Source organism: Myxocyprinus asiaticus, chromosome 8, assembly GCF_019703515.2.
Source record: "Myxocyprinus asiaticus isolate MX2 ecotype Aquarium Trade chromosome 8, UBuf_Myxa_2, whole genome shotgun sequence".
NCBI classification, from domain to species: Eukaryota; Metazoa; Chordata; class Actinopteri; order Cypriniformes; family Catostomidae; genus Myxocyprinus; species Myxocyprinus asiaticus.
In genome coordinates, this window is record NC_059351.1 from 48,635,762 (window position 1) to 48,655,384 (window position 19,623).

General features: G+C 38.6%; 1 protein-coding gene across 1 annotated transcript in view; it reads right to left on the reverse strand.

Annotated features, from left to right (window-relative positions):
• Positions 1–19,623, reverse strand: part of LOC127445128 (kinesin-like protein KIF16B) — a 37,028-nt gene that overhangs the window by 10,073 nt on the left and 7,332 nt on the right. Inside the window, exons 7-23 of the mRNA XM_051704937.1 lie at positions 16,849–16,991; positions 16,459–16,627; positions 14,579–14,710; positions 14,310–14,485; positions 13,114–13,179; positions 12,929–12,988; positions 12,665–12,784; positions 12,452–12,503; positions 12,150–12,287; positions 9,447–9,529; positions 8,596–8,684; positions 6,752–6,805; positions 4,776–4,977; positions 4,140–4,339; positions 3,420–3,804; positions 1,665–1,925; positions 1,122–1,459 (exon numbers count right to left, since the gene is read on the reverse strand). Coding sequence (XP_051560897.1) covers positions 1,122–1,459; positions 1,665–1,925; positions 3,420–3,804; positions 4,140–4,339; positions 4,776–4,977; positions 6,752–6,805; positions 8,596–8,684; positions 9,447–9,529; positions 12,150–12,287; positions 12,452–12,503; positions 12,665–12,784; positions 12,929–12,988; positions 13,114–13,179; positions 14,310–14,485; positions 14,579–14,710; positions 16,459–16,627; positions 16,849–16,991 — 2,668 coding nt within the window. The remainder of the gene's footprint in view (positions 1–1,121; positions 1,460–1,664; positions 1,926–3,419; positions 3,805–4,139; positions 4,340–4,775; positions 4,978–6,751; positions 6,806–8,595; positions 8,685–9,446; positions 9,530–12,149; positions 12,288–12,451; positions 12,504–12,664; positions 12,785–12,928; positions 12,989–13,113; positions 13,180–14,309; positions 14,486–14,578; positions 14,711–16,458; positions 16,628–16,848; positions 16,992–19,623) is intronic.

Sequence of the window (19,623 nt, forward strand, 5' to 3'; positions counted from 1 at the left end):
TGCACCGATTTGAACGTTTTTGGCCAATACCGATTTTAACTGAAAAAATATTGGCCGATAAGGATATTTTGCCACTTACCTTGTTTTGTCATCAGATCACAGTTTTGCTCAAAATTATGTTTTAAAAATATACAAAGAGGTAAAAAAGCTTTTTATTGTTCTAAAAATACATAATTAGATCTGTTGAACACACGACAGGCCAAATTTTTAAAGAGAGCCACATTGAAATAGGACATAAAAAGATAAAAACGTTTTTTTGAAAAATAACTAGATATCAAAGCATGCTGATTGATGTGAAAAAATATTATTTTGTACTTCTAAAATATTTCTGCTCTTCTGTTTTTGCAGTTCAAGACAACATAACTAATATTTTACATGTATGTGCTGTATATAATAGAATATCACAAATAGTATTATTCTTACTCTTATTTATAATATTATGCATATGTTGGGCAATTCCACATAGAAGTCAACCACACCATGGAAAAATAAAAAGCTACCAAAGGAACAAAAAAGCCTTTAAAGTTCTGTTGTGGTATAATGGATAATGCCATACACACCGCTAGAGGGCGCCACTTGCTCACACAATGCTTACTGAAGTGCTTACTGAATCACTGAATGCAGTCTATTTTTAAGCCTTCAAGGTTTCAATCTTAACTCAGTCAATTGTGTAGCCTTAAAGGGTACCATACCAATGTCTAAGAAGTCAAAGTTTGTTGGTTTCAAAACATTTCTGATGAATTTTATCTCATTATGTATAGGTAAGTGCCGCTTTCCCAACTGTCACGTCTGTAACAACGGTTTGTCCACATTAATGTGACAATGAGAATGATCAAAAATTTTATATTAAAAATAATGATTAAAAAAAAATATATGTTCTTCAGAGTACCAACCCTTTTACATTCTGTGGCTATCATTACTTCTGGATTGTGCATTTGAATTCACAGAGTTTAAAAAAAGTTAAAGTGTGATAATTAATTATTAATAAACCATCGTTTTTTCATTCAGCCGTTTTCATGCTTAAAACCAATTTGCCGATGGTTTTAATTTGGCCAATTATTGGCTGATAAAGATCATTGTGTGCATCCCTAAACAAGACGCTAAACTAGGAAACAGCATACCTCTTCTGGTCGAGATCCTGAGTTCCTGGAGATCTGAAAGTGCTTTGTCCATGTGCAGACAGTGACCTCCTGCGAGGCCTCTCGATGTCGGGCTCCAAATTGAGGCTCCTGCATAGGGCCGAGTGTCTCCTCTCCAAGCGTGCGACCGCCTGCTCCAGAGCCTCCCGCTGCTGCTTCTCCCTCCACTCCAGGATCTCCTTCTCCTTCCTGCGAACCTTCTCCTCCTGACGGGCCACGTTCGCTGTGAACTCGTATGACTGCTGCAGCTGCTGCAACTGCTCGGCACTGGCACTGTACTGAGACAAACGCTCCTCTTTCTCCTCCAACTCTTTCTCCACCTGCAGAAAAAGAGATTCTGATTTCAAAGATACAGTATAACAAATGCAAAACTGTTATGCTTGTGCATATATAGTTGGTTCTAAGCACATGAAACTAAACAGAGTATCCTTTTTGTTTTAAATAAAATAAAATAAAAAAAGCTTCCTTGGAAAAATCTAAACAAAACAATAAAAACACCTCCAATCCGGAACCTCCGAGTTTTACCTGATACAGTGTCTCATCCAGCTCTTTGTCCATTTCCTCTGGACTCCTGTCTGCCCCAGGATACCCTCTTCCTCCTCTCACTCTCTCCAGCAGTTCACTGGCTCTCTGGCGCTCCTCACAGATGGCAGGCAGTTGTTTTTCCCGGAGAGAGAGGAGCTGTTTCTCTTTGAACTGGAGTCTGTATTCCGCCTGCTGGATCAGCACCTCCTCCTGACTGAGAGACAACACATCCTGCACACCACGCTCCATCACTTCATGCGCCTACAAGCACAGGTAGAGGAAGAGTGAAAGAAAATGAAGCAAGACAAGAAGACTGGAAAATGAATGCAAAAACATACAGCAACTTGTATTTCTTGCACACCTGGTTCACTGCTTGCTGGTGAAGTCTCCATTCTCTGTACAGTAAATCCACTCCTGTGTTTATTAAGCCCAGTACATGCTTCGTGCTTAATGAATAATTGTGCACTACTCCACACAATCAGTTTTTGTGCAAAGATGTGCAGCTGAGTTGAGCGTGCACCTTCTGAATATTTATTTATGCCAATTTTAGCCACAGAGTGTGGGAAAAAACAGTTAAGTTTCAGGAAGTAAAACAAAAAAACTGATCCTGCATTAATTGTGTTAATTTGTTTTAGTGCGTTAAACAAAAAATATATATTGCAGAAATAAACACATTAAATTTCCCAGCACAAGTTTGATGCTATCAACGTAGCCACCATATTGGATTTTAGTATTGCTTACTGACTTGAATTTATTTGATTTCAAATTGAATAACGCCTTTAACAATGGTCTGTTCATCATTTAAAGTAATCAAAACTCGCATGGACTACTTTTGGGTGTTTTATTAAGTGTTAAAAACAGTCCCAATGTACTGCCAGTGTATTGAATTCAGCCAACAAACATTAAATTATCTCTATTTGTGTTCTGCAAAAAAGTCAGTCTTACAGGTTTGGAATTACATGAGGATGAGTAAATGATGAAAGAATTATAAACTATTCTTTTAAAGGAATTGTTCACCCAAAAATGAAAATTCTCTCATCATTTACTCACCCTCATGCCATCCCAGATGTGTATGACTTTCTTTCATCTGCTGAACTCAAATGAAAATTTCTAGAAGAATTTCTCAGCTCTTTTGGTCCATACAGTGCAAATGAATGGGTGCCAAAATTTTGAAGCTCCAAAAATCACATAAGTCAGCATAAAAGTAATCCATAAGACTCCAATGGTTAAATCCATGTCTTCAGAAGTCATATGATTTAGGTATGGGTGAGAAACAAATCACTTTTACATTCTTCTTCTTGTGTTGTTCTTCTTCATGCATACTGCCCCCTACTGGGCAGGGAGAAGACTTAAGCAAAAAAGGACTTTTGATCTGTTTGACTGTTTTTCACCCACACCTATCATATCACATCTGAAAATATGGATTAAAATGTTACAATTAAAAGTTGTATGGATTACTTTTATGATGCCTTTATGTGCTTTTTGGAGCAACAAAATATTGGCACCCATTCACTTGCATTGTATGGATCTACAGAGCTGAAATATTCTTCTGAAAATCATAATTTGTGTTCTGCAGAAGAAAGTAAGCCATACACATTTGGGATGGCATGAGGGTGAGTAAATGAGAGAATTTTCATTTTTGGATGAACTATCCCTTTAAGGAGTAACACTACTTTACAACAAAAACCTCAAATAAAAGATTGGTTATTAAAGTTATAAACCTGTTTCCTCTGTTTTCAGTGTGCTTTGCTGTACCTGTCTCTGTTTGTCCTTATGTGTGTGCAGCATCAGGCCAAGTGACGTCCGTTCACTGGTGACCTCACACTCCAGTCGGTCCTTCTGCTGCTGGAGTGACTCCTCCAGTAAACCCAGCTCCTCCACCTGCATCAGCTTGAACTGCTCGTACCGCGCCTGCAAACTCCTCCGCGCCTCCTCCCCTCCCTCCTCCTCATCGTCGATCCGCGCCTCCTTCACTCTGAGCAGCTCTTCCCTGAGCTCGGTGAGCGTCCGTCTTTCGTCCTCCAGTCGACGTGCCTCCTCCGGCGTGAGAAGGGCGGTGGCCTGCTCGCTGCGCTCCCTCAGCTGCTCCTCAAGACGCCCAACCAGACTCAGCTGTTCCTTTTCTCGCTCCTCCAGACGTCTGGACATTCAACACATTTGTTTTGATATGCTGTCTATAGAAGCCACTAGTCATGTTTCCATTCAAATTACTGATGTAATTTATGTGCAAAATCGAAATATTGCAAAAACAACTTGCAAATAAGGGAAGTGCTTCCATCCCATGTATTTAAAGAACAAAATCATCACTTCTGGGAAATTGGCACAAAATAGAAATGAAAATGGATGCTGAAGCCAATGTGGCTGTTTTGTAATGAACTACTTGGGGTTTGGAACGCACAGACAAAACAACCTGGGAACTTCTGACAACCCTACATCATGGTAAAAGATTTTCAGGCATAACACTGACTTTCTCACCTTCGTTCCAGCTGGAGTTTGACAGCCTGCTCCTCTCTCTCTCTTTTGAGGCGCTCCAGCTCACGAAAGAGCTCTGTTTGTTCTGCTCGCTCACACTGGGATAGAGTCTTGTCATGATTCTCCTGCACCTTCTCCTCCAGCTGCTGCTGCTGGTGTCTCCCCTGTTTTTGCTGCTCTTTCTGTTCCCTGTTTCTTTCCTCCTAAACACAATAGACAGTTGGTCTTGAGGCTCATGATACTCCCTCCAAACAAATGTCAAGATGTCAACAAATATCACAAATGCTATCTTAAAACTTTTTGCGCTTTATGATAATGCAGTAATACACTGACATAATTATTGATGTATGTGTCATAAAATCAGAGACCCTCCCCTCAAAATCCAAACACAAGTGGTCAAATAAGACGCATATTACGACTAGGTACAAATCGGTCATGCATCTCGCTTGTCCACTTGAGATCGGATCTCTCAAAATGCATCTCAATACTAGGTATAAACAGGGCCATAGTTTATCAACAGGAACAAAATGGGACAATTCCCACATTAAAGCAATAAAATATCAATTTTTATTTAATATTAATATTGTTATTAGTAGGAACAACTATAAAGATCAATTGCTTGGTCACTTGCAGTCTGACCTGGAATCGCTCTTTCTCAGCAATCAAGTCTCTGAGGCGACTTTCGATGTCCTGACTGCGTCTGCGCAGGCTCTCCTCCTGTCTGCGTATGCACAGCTGCACCTGCTCAGACTCCTTCCTCTGAGACTCCACCTCCTGCTGCATGCGCTCAAGCTCCACCTTGTCGTTCTTCTGCTTCTCCTCCATCTCTTTGATCAGCCGCCTACATCACAAGAGGAAAGGATGGTGATTGGATAGGGTCAACAGTGAGGTCACATCCCCATGAAACTAGATTGGATCTGTTTGGGCCATGTCCCAAACAAGACAAGGAAGAATTTGTTATTGAAGGGGTCCTGACACGAGGAATAATTTTTTTCATGATCTTTAATAATCATTCTGTATTATTAAAAACATACTGTAAGTTTCAGAACTCAAAACTTCCTCCTCTCTGCAAAAAGAGGATTTGATGAAACCAAGTTGCCAAAATGACTCGTTCGCTACTTCCTCCATATTGTGTGTCACACTGTTGTAGACATTTGCATCTGACCAGCTACACAACAACACATCAACACTTACTTTACCTTATCACATCCGTAGACCCACCTAGTAGTGGTGGGCAGTGAGATAAGGAGAGAGCAGGTCAGTTAAGAGCAGAGAGCCAATCATAATAGTGGGTGTTTACGGTCAAGTCTTAAAGGAGAAGTAGCACCAGAACCGAGTGTTTCCGACAGAGGGTCAGAATGAGGGTGGAAAATGATCATGTTTTTCAAATATACGATATATTTTTGTGCAAAAAACTTTACTAATATTATAAGTGAGCCTCAAGGAACATGTCATGACCCATTTAACGGGTGTAACATGAAGTGGTTTACATTAGAGTTTAGTTTGGAGTTGATTACAGTTGCCAAGCAACATCACAACTTGCCGCATTAATACAATATTCAAATGCTGTGCAGTCCTAGGTGTGTCTATTGGCAATTTTGCACCAGTGTGTTACATCCAATAAAAATTCAGAACTAAATAGAATGTTAGTTTTACTGTTTTTATTCTTTATTTTTTTAACCCAAGTGTTACATAATTTAAAACTCATTGTTTTTTGCTAGACAATATTTAATATGTTATGAATAATCTCACCTTTTGGTTTACATCCATCAAGTTCCAAATAAAAAGTTAAAATTATCATAACAACATGACATATACCTTTCATTTCAAATTTTATTTAATTATCCAGAATTTGTATTACCATTACTATTAAGGTTAAAAAACAAACCATTTTTGTTACATTTCCACTATGTTTCTCTTAGAATTAGGTTTACGTTGTTTGAACTAATTCATAGTTAAAGAAACATTCCGGGTTCAATACAAGTTAAGCTCAACCGACAGAATTTGTGGCATAATGTCGATTACCAAAAACATTTATTTTGATTCGTCTCTCCTTTTCTTTGAAAAAGCAAAAATCTGGGTTACAGTGAAGCACTTATAATGGAAGTAAATGGAGGCCAATCAGTAAATGCTAAAATAATCACTGTTTCGAAGGTATAGCCACAAGACGTAAACAACATGTGTTAACATGATTTTAGTGTTATAACATTACTTTTCTGTGTAAAGTCAAAGCCAATTTTAAAACTTTGTTGCCATGATGATGTTATGGCAACAAACCCAAAAAAGGACTGTAAAAATAACATTATAACTTTAAAAAACTTTATAGCTCAAATAATACACGTTTTAGCAGGAGAATTAATGTAGTGCTTTTATACATTTATAAGCATCATATTTCTGCTTTTAAACAAAAATTGGCCAAATACACCTCCATTTTTGCTTATATATATATATATATTGTGGTAATCAACATTATGCCACAAAAGCAGTCGTTTGAGCTTAACTAGTATTGAACCCGGAATATTCCTTTATGGGAAGGGCCAGAAAATCTCATTAGTGTTCTATCTAATTGTTTTGCATGTATTAATGGTTGTTGAATTTGTGGTCACATGACAAACCTTTTATTTTCAAGTTTTTCCAGTTCTTCCCTTTGTTGCCTCTCAAACTCCAGTCTGAAAAACACAAGACACAATCAGCTTCCACCCTTAAAATACACACACACACCTCACACACCACAGCAAACTCACAAAAGTGCATGGGATGAGGGCCTGCTTTATTGGGCACTGCATGCATCGCAAATATAAGCACATGCTGAAGAATGCACAACTTAAAACAAACAGGGAGTCAGATGTAGACATGATAAACTAAAGTGTCAAGATGATGAAATGCGAGGGGACAAATAACATCTCGCAAGCATGAAATGGAGAGACCAAACCCAAAAATGTAGATGGAAAAAACAACGACAGTTAACACTAGTTTGTGTTTTTTCTACCTGAGAAAGATGGGTCCCTTTTGAGTGAGGAGACTGTTACAAAAGAGTTCAGAGAGAGGAAACGTTACCAAAAATCCAGACTCTTAAGTTGGAACTTGTTTCATTCCAGGATGATTCAAATGTTAGCATGTTATGACCATTAAAAAAAAAAACTAACCAAACAAACAATTATCTGAGTTGCATCCAGTCCTACAGAGGTAACATCACTCTGAGGAGGTTTGCATACGTCTGGGAAGCGTTTGCCATTCATTCGTGACATGGAGTCGCTTTAGTGAGGTGAATCTCACAAAACATGTCAAAAACATGTCGAGTTCATGTTTTTGAACTGATTGGGAATGAGATTCACCATGCAGGTCATTGCAAGGGATTGTGATTTGTCATCAACAATGTAACAGGCCAATCAATGAGTTTTTCACACGTGTCTGCTCAAAACCTCACCGACAAAACCATCATAAAACTCAATCAATTTTTATTAAAACATTATAAACATCTGATCAGGCCTTTATGGTGTATCCTCTGGGAACAGGGTGCTTTACTCCAAAAACAGAACTTTTTGGTCATTTTCAGCCCATTAAAAGCAGTTCTGTTCTGGGGTGCCAATAGAACTGTTTGCTTGTCAGTACAGTAATTTCATCTGCCAACTTACAGCCAATTCTTAAAATAATGTATGGTAGACACCATGCATGTATATACCAAATTTCATGATGATCAACCCATTCACAGCTTAGTATTGGCAGCTGAAATTGAATGGCTGTCAGTGGCCATTTTTGTTGATTTGTCCGCTTCATATTTTGAGAACATGTTTGTTACGTAAATGTACTGTATTTGGCAAGGCATGCCAAATTTTTACAAGCTCAAACAAACAGTTGCAGAGTAATGATGCTTTTTAGTTTTAGCGCCCTCTTTGGGTGAAATTTGACAAAATTTGCCGTGCTTCTTGAGACTACAATGGAGTCTATGTGTAGCAAGTTTCGTTAAGTTTGGACTTTGCGTTCAGAAGATAGGTCTTTTGGTCAAATAGGAGTACTCCCAAAAGTTCGCTAAATGGAGTTAATGAAAAGGAGTGAATTTGGATGCTAATTTAAATACTTTGCGCCAGAGATGGTTCTTGAGCTGTTGCATGAACAAATTCATCACATACTTTATCCCACATTTACACTGGCCAATACCATTTTGGTCACCAATATGTCATGCATCCCTGTTTGGTGAGGATCACTGGTGATTTGGCAAGTGGGAGTTTAAATTCAGGCTGGGTTTTGTGAGTATTCTGCAAGCGGTTTTAATGCACTGGGCATCAGCAGTACCAGCAATGGCGTCGGAGGGCATGAAGAGAGAGGAGGGTGGAGAGAGGGGGGAATAGGAGACTCCTGGAAAGGAAAAGAGGGTGGAGGGCTGAGGAAGAGGCGGCGGAATGGGGAGGGAGAAATCACTCACACTGTTGCGCACAATCACACAGACACAGCGACTTACCCAGGGTTATACAGCATGACTGTGGAGAGGCTTTCACAGGATTTGGATAGATCAGTCATGGATAAACTCAAGCTGGTGAGGAGGCCACTCTGGAAACAGAAGCAGTCAATAATTAATAATTATAATTAATAATAATTAATAATTTTTAATAATAATAATTATAATAATAATAATAATTTTCTTTATTTATCACACATTATACATTTGCACATATACAGTGAAATTCTTTTTTTTTCACATATCCCAGCTAGGCTGGGGTCAGAGTGCAGGGTCAGCCATGATACGGCGCCCCTGGAGCAGATAGGGTCAAGGGCCTTGCTCAAGGGCCCAACAGTGGCATCTTGGCAGTGCTGGGGCTTGAACCCCCGACCTTCTGATCAGTAACCCAGAGCCTTAACCGCTGAGCCACCACTGCCCCCACAACTCACATAGGATAGTTCACCCAAAAACTTAAATTCTGCCATTGTGTACTCACCCGTATGTCATTCCAAACCAATATTATTGCATGGAACACAGTGATGATGTCTGTTTAGTATAAAAAAGGGTGGGGGGGGGAGAATGGCACTTCACTGATGGCAAAATGCCACTGATTCTCACACAAGCTTTAAGAGCTAGTGTTCTAGTGTTTTGTTTTTCATTTTTGGAGCTTGAGAAACATGCTCACTTTGAACTGTTGTTTGAAAAACAGTTGTGTAAAGATTCTTCAGAAATTCAACTTTTGCATTCCACAGAGAAATTAACAGCATACACTTTTGAAACAACATAAAAGTGAGTCCAATATTGGCAATTTTCATTGTCTTTTACACAGATCACCAGAGCAGGTTCAAGTTATGAGCATCAATATCTCTCACCTTTCTCTTCTCTCTTAATTTAGCCGCCTCTTTAGGATGATTAAATCGGAACATATTGGTTCTGCCGAGGAGAATGACGGCACCTGGGAAAAACAGCAAATATGAAAGATTTAAAGTAGTTTTGAACTTTGATGGTTATACAGACATTATAACCTCAGATAGCTAGTTAGATAGATAATCGGACAAAAAAATCAGATAGTTAGCTGGATAATCAGACAAACCATTAGATAATTAGATAAGACAAATCATTAGATAGCTAAATAATCAGACAAACCGTTAGATAGCGAGATAATCAGGCAAACCATTAGATAGCTAGCTAGATAATCAGACAAACCGTTAGATAGCTAGATAATCAGGCAAACCATTAGATAGCTAGATAATCAGACAAACCATTAGATGGCGAGATAATCAGGCAAACCATTAGATAGCTAGCTAGATAATCAGACAAACTGTTAGACAGCTACAGTACATAATCAGACAAACTATTAGCTAGCTGGATAATCAGACAAACCATTAGATAGCTAGCTAGATAATCAGACAAATCGTTAGATATCTACATAATCAGACAAACTATTAGCTAGCTGGATAATCAGACAAACCGTTAGATAGCTAGCTAGATAATCAGACAAACTGTTAGATAGCTACAGTACATAATCAGACAAACTATTAGCTAGCTGGATAATCAGACAAACAGTTAGATAGCTAGCTGGATAATCAGACACACTGTTAGACAGCAGGCTGGATAATCAGACAAACCACTAGCTAGATAGCTAGATATTTAGGCAAACCGTTAGATAGCTAGATAATCAGGCAAACCGTTAGATAGCGAAATAATCAAGCAAACCATTAGATAGCTAGCTAGATAATCAGACAAACCGTTAGCTAGTTAGATGGATAATCAGACAAACCGTTAGCTAGCTAGCTAGTTAATCAGACAAACCATTAGCTAGTTAGCTGGATAATCAGACAAACCGTTAGCTAGTTAGCTGGATAATCAGATAAACCATTAGCTAGCTAGCTAGCTAGGTAATCAGACAAACCGTTAGCTAGCCAGCTAGCTAATCAGACAAACCGAGCTAGCTAGATAATCAGACAAAGCATTAGATAGATAGCTAGATAATCAGACAAACATTTAGCCAGACAAACACACAGACAGACAGATATATAAATTTGAAGTCAGAAGTTTACATACACCTAAGTCAAATACATTTAAACTCAGTTTTTCACAATTCCTGACATTTAATCGTAGAAAACATTCTCTGTCTAAGGTCAGTTAGGATCACTACTTTATTTTAGGAATGCGAAATATCAGAATAATAGTAGAGAGAATGATTTATTTCAGCTTTTATATCTTTCATCACATTCTCAATGGGTCAGAAGTTTACATACACTTTGTTAGTATTTAGTAGCATAGACTTTAAATTGTTTAACTTGGGTCAAATGTTTTGGGTAGCCTTACTCAAGCTTCTCACAATAAGTTGCTGGAATTTTGGCCCATTCCTCCAGACAGAACTGGTGTAATTGAGTCAGGTTTGTAGGCCTCCTTGCTCGCACACACTTTTTCAGTTCTGACCACAAATTTTCTAACGGATTGAGGTCAGGGCTTTGTGATGGCCACTCCAATACCTTGACTTTGTTGTCCTTAAGCCATTTTGCCACAACTTTGGAGGTATGCTTGGGGTCATTGTCCATTTAGAAGACCCAACTTCCTGGCTGATGTCTTGAGATGTTGCTTCAATATATCCCACAACATGATGCTGCCTCCCCCATGCTTCATGGGTGGGATGGTGTTTTTCGGTTTGCAAGCCTCACCCTTTTTCCTCCAAACATAACGATGGTCATTATGGCCAAACAGTTCAATATTTGTTTCATAAGACCAGAGGACATTTCTCCAAAAAGTAAGATCTTTGTCCCCATGTGCACTTGCAAACTGAAGTCTGGCTTTTTTATGGCAGTTTTGGAGCAGTGGCTTCTTCCTTTTTGAGCAGCTTTTCAGGTTATATCGATATAGGACTCGTTTTTACTGTGGATATAGATACTTGTCTACCTGTTTCCTCCAGCATCTTCACAAAGTCCTTTGCTGTTGTTCTGGGATTGATTTGCACTTTTCGCACCAAACTACGTCCATCTCTAGGAGACAGAATGCATCTCCTTCCTGAGCGGTACGATGGCTGCCTGGTCCCATGGTGTTTATACTTGCGTACTATTGTTTGTACAGATGAACGTGGTACTTTCAGGCATTTGGAAATTGCTCCAAAGGATGAACCAGACTTGTGGAGGTCCACAATTTGTTTTTCCTGAGGTCTTGGCTGATTTATTTTTATTTTCCCATTGTCAAGCAAAGAGGCACTGAGTTTGAAGGTAGGCCTTAAAATACATCCACGGGTACACCTTCAATTCAGTACATTAGATAGATGGATAGATAGATCTTTAATAGTCTGTTGTATTAAAACCGTAATTCCAATCAGTTAGAAAAGTCATAGCAACTTGAGTCAGAACAGTCTGAAGTTCTGTGCCAAGTTTGGAGGATGTAGCTTGAAAGCTCTAAGAGTTACAATTGATCATTTTGATGTAGGTTTAGGGACTTCAGAAAAACCCTAAACCAAGTCTGTAGAATAACAGTATGTTGGTTTTGTCAAGCCAACAAAATGGGAATAAACATTTTTGTAGGATTACAGTAAAGAGAAAGAGGTATATGTTTACCTTGGTTGAGCTGGCAGGGCTCTGTGATTTGCACTCCATTGACTGAACACTGAGAGTCATTTAGAGGAATAAGAGTGACCGTTCCATTCTGATTCTCTATCAGGCAGTGCTCACTCTCCAGACCCAAACCATGAAGAACTATACAGAGAGATAGAGAAAGAGACATGCTTTATGACTGCTGTTACTGTTTCTGACAAATAACTGCTCAGACAATATCATATATTGTAAAAAGCAAATGAATGTGAGTGAATTGAACAGATAAAACTGATTTTTATGAAAGCAGATTAGACTGTTGTACTCACTGATGTCCTGTTCATTAGTGGCATCTTCCCGACCAACATTTGTCCTACCCTCCTGTAAACACACACACACAAACACATCCCATTTATTCATCACACACTCTACACTGACATTTATCATACTACAAACGATACTGAACACTGCATTAGGTAAATGCATTCAATTACACATTCACTCTTTTAAATAATCTCTTAAATTATCTGTATGTTCAATACCTTTAAATGATAGAGAATTATGCCAGTGCTGAGCAGATCATCATCAATGCCAATGAGATGAGGAAGCTCTGAGTCCAGGATCACTCCGATTCCCTCCTTCCTCAGAGCCAGAGTCTCCTCCTGTACAAAACACACACACACCTTAGGTCTTACAGTCAGGATCCAAAATGAACACTTGCCAAGTACCAAATGCAAGTAAAAATGTATTTAGGTTACCAGTGGGCAGGTGAACCAAGTGAAAACCATACAATCACTGTAACAAACCTTCAGGATGTTTTGAGTTTCATTCCATTTGTTCGTCCATTCCTTGGTTAACTCTAAAACCTGCCAGAGAAAAATACACACATTTCACCTCGAGTTTTTAATTCCAGACTAGATTTAGAAACTGTAAATTCAGTGAGACTGTATCAGTAGGACAAATGCTTTGACAGAAAGTACTGTAAGTTTACCCTGGCTTCATTTTGATGCAGTTCCTCCTCCATACTTAATGCTGTGGGAGAATCAAGCAGGGCTATCTGAAAAAGACAAAAGAGATAACAGTAAATATATTAAAATAAAGCAATAAGCCAAACTAGGACATTCCTTTTACTGATTTTACACTTGTAAAATGCAGGACTTTTATCTTTAAACAAGCCTGAAATACACTGAAATACATTGAGGACTCTTCTTTTGAAATAATGATTAATCAAACGATTAAATAATTAATCAGTCCTTTTAAAATTCAATTAAAATTCCTAAGTGTAACTTTAACTGCTGAATTTCCAGTTAAGAACTACACTACCCAGGGGCCTGGGTAGCTCAGTGGTAAAATACGCTGGCTACCACCCCCGGAGTTCGCTAGTTCGAATCCCAGGGCGTGCTGAGTGAATCCAGCCAGGTCTCGTAAGCAACCAAATTGGCCCGGTTCCTAGGGAGGGTAGAGTCACATGGGGTATCCTCCTCGTGATCGCTATAATGTGGTTTGTTCTCGGTGGGCCGCGGTGGATGGCGTAAAGCCTCCATACGCGCTATGTCTCCGTGGCAACGCGCTCAACAAGCCACGTGATAAGATGCGCGTGTTGACTGTCTGGGATTCGTCCTCCGCCACCCAGACTGAGGCGAATCACTATGCGACCAAGAGGACTTAGAGCGCATTGGGAATTGGGCATTCCAAATTGGGAGAAAAAGGGGAAAAATCCCCCCAAAAAAAACAAAAAAAAAAACCTACACTACCCATAATCCTAACAAGAATTCCACCAATCAGAAAAGGTTCTGCTTTTATGGAAATAGGAAATACAGCAAAAGTCTTTCAACACTCTCAAACAATGTACATATTTATACATATCTGAATATTTAGAAATTAACTTCAAATGTATTGTTTTCATATTATAATAAAAAAATAAATAACTTTAATAATAATTATTATCAGAACAATAATTTCAGCAATAGGCAAACTGTAGGCTGTTTTTGATTGCCAAGTAATGTAGCAAACTTGGTGCATTAACATAGAATGTGTGTCTATGTGTATGTGTATATGCATTATATAGTTTTTCAGATTATTCCAATATAAAGGTTTGTGTTTAATATAATGCGGCAAGCGGAAATGTTTTGTGCTTCCTAACCTTTTATGGTAAATAACATTTAAATACTTTTAACGTTCACAGACCTGATTTCCCTGTGCCAGCAGAGCTTTCAGCCGAGCGATCTCCGCACGGAGTTCTCTGATAAGTCTGACGTTGGAGTCTTCGTTAATTGTGGGTTTGTTGATTATGTTTTTGGCACGGTTAGCATAGCGTAACGTGCTCAGTGTCTCTCCATAGTTCACGTCCGCAGGCGATATAGCTGAAAAACAAAAAACACAAATAAATCAATGCACAGAACATTCTACAAGTCAAATCAAGCTGCCGTTATGAGGGTGTGTGATTGTTTACTCACTTGCGATCATGATGGTTTTGGAGTTTCCTCCCAGACTGTCCTTTAGTAGCCAGGTGAGCACAGAGTCTCTGTACGGAACAAACACTTGCTTCTTCTTCAAATGACTGTTTCCTCCTTCCTGTGACAGATCAGCTACAAACACAAAAATAGTCACTCAGTTAAGAGAGACAAATTCATGTGTTAAAGAAAGTTCTGGCTGGCATTTGTATCTTAAAGAAAGCAGGGCATTACAGCAGAGCACAACAGATGGTAGTAAAATCCCATTCATTTTCTTCATAAAGAAATGGATATTTTGCAATTACGTGTAAACCTTTCAAGACAGACCTACCATGGCAATAGAGGTCGACCGATACTGGATATTGCAGACACTGTTAACTAAGGTGGTGAAAAAAGCTCTTAACCGATTAATCCCCTGCTAGTTTCTTATAACGATATATCGAATGCATTAAAAACTGCCTCAGATGTGAAATCCCAGATGCAGTTTATTGTGCAACCAAAATCCCAATAATGGGGAATTACACCCCAAGCTTTGGTGCACTTTTGGTGTGGACTTTTATCTTTAAACAATCCTGAAAAACCTCAGGGACTCTTATTTTGAAATGTCGATTAATCATACCATTAAACAATTAATCAGTCTACCGCTACATTGCAGAGGGAAAATTCCTAAGTGCACCTTTAACTGCTGAATTTCCAGTTAAGAACTACACTACCCATAATTCTAACAAGAATTAACCAATCAGAAGTCGCTGTTTCTGTGCAAACAGTAAGTACAGCAAAAGACCTCAGCAGCGACTGCCTAGTCCCATTAAGCTTTGTGACGTAATAACTTCTTCAACACTCTTAAACAATGTATAGTAAGTTACGATATATTTGAGGTTTATTACAAAATATTCAAATATGTATAATTTTCATACCATAATCAATGGCTATAAGTGTATAGTTCAGTTCGTTCTGATTCAATTATGTCATACGCAATGATTCGTGGGATGTGAAGTACAAGCCAAATACTTTGGTAGCAATTTATTTTACAATACTGTTCTACATTTACGTACAATATAATTACAACAACTACAGTAATTACTAGGTACTAACCCTAAACCTAACCCCAACCTTAACCCATATTAAGTACATGTAGTTACCTAATAATACTCAGTACTTTCTTGGGAAAGGACACTGCAAGTACTGTATACTGAAAGTAAACGTACTGTAAAATAAAGTGCAACCAATACCATTTGGCTTCGAATAAAATGTAATGTTGTGGTTTCTTCCAGAGCTGGGTAAAGGCACGGTAAAATGTACCTTCCCACAGCTAAATTCCATGGGCGAAATACAGTCATCTCAGTGGGAATCCATGCGATTGAGAATTTTGTGCAATGGACTTTCGGAGGCGAATAATTTGACCTCAAGTATTTTGTGTGGAGTTCAAATTTGGTGAATTTTGACAAGCAAATTTGCCACGTTGACCAAAAGGAAGCTGCTTGATTTGGCACTGACCTCTGTGTGGGCGGTGCTTCATATACAACTACACTAAATAAACACAATGGACAAGGATATCATTTTAGCAGCGAGTTTCTCTTTAACTTCACTATTCCAGAGTATAAAGTGTAGAATTAAAAAGAGGCTGCTTGGCAATATGTTTTTTGCTGGATTCATACGTACTTCACATTCGCCCACCCCCTTTTCGCCCGCAGTATTTTTTGCCTTACAAAGGTAAATATGACCACGCCTTTAGAGTTAGGTTTATTATTTTTTTATTATTTCAATATTTCTGAAAACTTCCCAAACCAAGGCTGCTTAAAAAATGGGCTGTCACTGTTGCACATCTTTGTACAGTATACCAAGCAACAAAACTGTTTCACGCTACGTACAGTTCTTCTCACCTAAGGCTGAGATGACATTGCCCAGAGTGACGAGTGATTTGTTAATATTGCTGCCCTCTTTGAGACGCACACCAGTGGCCCCTGTAGCGTCGGCCCTCTCACTTCCTGCCAGATCAACCAGGTGAATCTTACTCACCGTCTCGCTTGGCATCTCTGCGTCAAACTTTGCCTGAGGAGAGGAGAATTAATGCATCACATTTAAGTGCTTTTGAAGGTACATATTTACACTTAGTTCTATAGCAAGCACTTTTATCCAAATTGACTTATATATTAGGAAAATCACAAGATATTTATTATACAGAAGTATACAGAAACTAGATCACATGTTATAGGTGGTACAGGTGAACATATTGTATTACCCGTTTTGTTTCCTACATTCTGCACAATTACCTGTGTGAAGTTAATTGTGAAGATGGCATGCGAGCGGCTGCTGGCGTCGTTCATGCCAGTGCTGGCCGTCGTGCGGTTGATGTTTCCTGCCTCCATCAGCTCCTCCACATCACTGTAGTTCTGCACCAAGTGTTTCGACAGGTCTGAAATCAATGAGGAACAATCTGTAAGAACTTTCAGTGACTATGAATGCAGAAACCTTTGACTGCAATGTCAATGTGCTTTTAAATGTTAAGACATTGATGAGCTTGTGCTAAGTATTGATCCATATAGATTTGGTTATATTTTGGTGTACAGGTAGACCGACAAATTGGTTTTACCAATTCATCGGTGCCGATAGTGGCTTTTTGGAACTATCAGTTATCGGAAACAATCTTTGCCGATAGTTTTTTTTTGTTATTATTATTATTTTTTCCCCTTTTTCTCCCAATTTGGAATGCCCAATTCCCAATGTGCTTTTAAGTCCTCGTGGTCGCATAGTGATTTGCCTCAGTCCGGGTGGGAGGAGGACGAATCCCAGTTGCCAGATCGTCAACCTGCACATCTTATCATGTGGCTTGTTGAGCGCGTTGCCATGGAGACATAGCGCGTGTGGAGGCTTCACGCCATCCACCGCAGCAACCACGCTCAACTCACCACGCGCCCCACCGAGAACGAACCACATTATAGCGATCGCGAGGAGGTTACCCCATGTGACTCTACCCTCCCTAGCAACCGGGCCAATTTGGTTGCTTAGGAGACCTGGCTGGAGTCACTCAGCACACCCTGGGATTCAAACTAGTGAACTCCAGGGGTGGTAGCCAGCGTATTTTACCACTGAGCTACCCAGGCCCCCTGCCGATAGTTTATTAATCTTTTATTATTCCTTTGTAACACATTTGATCTAAAGTATAACAGTGGCCTCTAGAGGTGAAACAAAAACAATCACTGACACTTCATGGTACAGAAGCCCGTTTTGTCCATGGTTTATCACTTTTTTCTGTCTTGTTTTCTCGTGATCATGACTTAATTTTCTCTTTTGTTCTCGTGATTTCCATGTAAAGTTCCCACAAGAAAAAAACTTTTGACGCCTGGTCCAGCTCATCGTCACAGACACAGCATCTTCATCTTCTGTTTATCACAACAGTAGACTTCTATAGGTCAAGGAGATGGATTTTATCTCAGCTTTATCTAGTGACTCACAAGTCTGCTGACCTGTATCTCTCAGCCATAATCTGGTATCCATGGAGTAGTGATGGGAAAATGAAGCTTTCTGAAGCAATAGGGCTTTCATTACAAACGTATTGAAACTGGGTTCGTACTCGAAGCTTTAGTACAAGGTTCAATTTACTGCCATCAGGTGGTCAAAAAATGAAGCACAACTAGCAATACAATTTATTATCAATTCTATGTCATTTTCGTCTTTTTTTTTTTTTTTTTACTAGAGTGCTTATAAATAAATATGTAATAACCAAGTAAAGGCTCAAAGTCTTCATATATGAGTTAAGAAGCTACTGTGTTCTGTTAAAAAGTAAAAACAATGTCTGAGAGTAAATTAAAAAGTGATTTTCAGATGAACGAAGCTGTCACAGTTCACGTTTTTTCCCAAAATTATTGAAGCTCCGATACAGTGCTTCAATGTGTACAGTACTTCAATGGCACAAAGCTTTTTCAGCTGCCATCAGGCCTTAATTAATGAGATATGTGATATTGCAATACTGAACGACATCTCTGGAATGATTCTGTAGTGATTTACACAAGTCGTGATCACGAGAAAATAAAGTCATGATTAGGGCTGTCAAGATTAAGAAAACTGGCTGACGATTAATTGTCAAACAAATAATGGTGATTATGACGATTAATTGTCTGTTGTAGGGCTGTGACGATTAATTGTCTTGTTAATATCATATAATTTATCATATTTTTGAGGTGTGCTTTTTTTCTGCATGTGTGCTTCATACACCTTAAGAAGTCATTTTTACATATTTAACTTCAAAAATATAAATCAAATAACAAAATAGGGATAAACTGTATTCAACTGAATGACACACAAATGCTTCGTGCATGCCATTTATACAGTATACTCGCTTAAAATTCCCTTATTTGGTGATTAAAATGTGATTGGAATTTAAATGCCCAGTAATCGCGGTTGTCTCAAATAACCGCGATCAGACAGTTATTTAATAATCGCAACAGGCCTAGTCTAAATCTTTCATCACTGACAATATTCATCCATATTTTTATCTTCAATTCGATGCATAGTTTGTCATTTTGATTATATAGTCAAGTGTTTTAAATTGAAGAGAGGATATTCAAAGAAAAATGCCACTGTACGGAAATGTGCCCCGTCAACACATACAATGTGTCTCCAACTTCATATCTTGTGAATAAAAATAAACCTTATTCCTCATTAAACCTCATCTGGTGTAATAACTCTACAGTGTATATTTACTAAACCTGGTCATTTGGCAAACAGCCTACTTAACTAGAGAGCACTGTATTGAGTTATTGAGTCATTTCAATATAAGAGTCCCTATTGTGTTTCAGACTTGTTTATAGTTAAAAGTCCTGCGTTATGCACTAAAACTTCATTCTTTCATGTTAATATCAGGATTTTGGTCACACAAAAAACGTAATCTAGGATTTTGTTCATTTTTAACTCTTTTAATCTCTATTTCTGTGCCCGTCATAGTATGAAAAGATTAAGAAATGTTTTTAACATTCTGTAAATCAATTATATAAACTATCGGCCGATTAATCAGTTATTGACCCTTTCCACCAACTTAGTTATCAGTA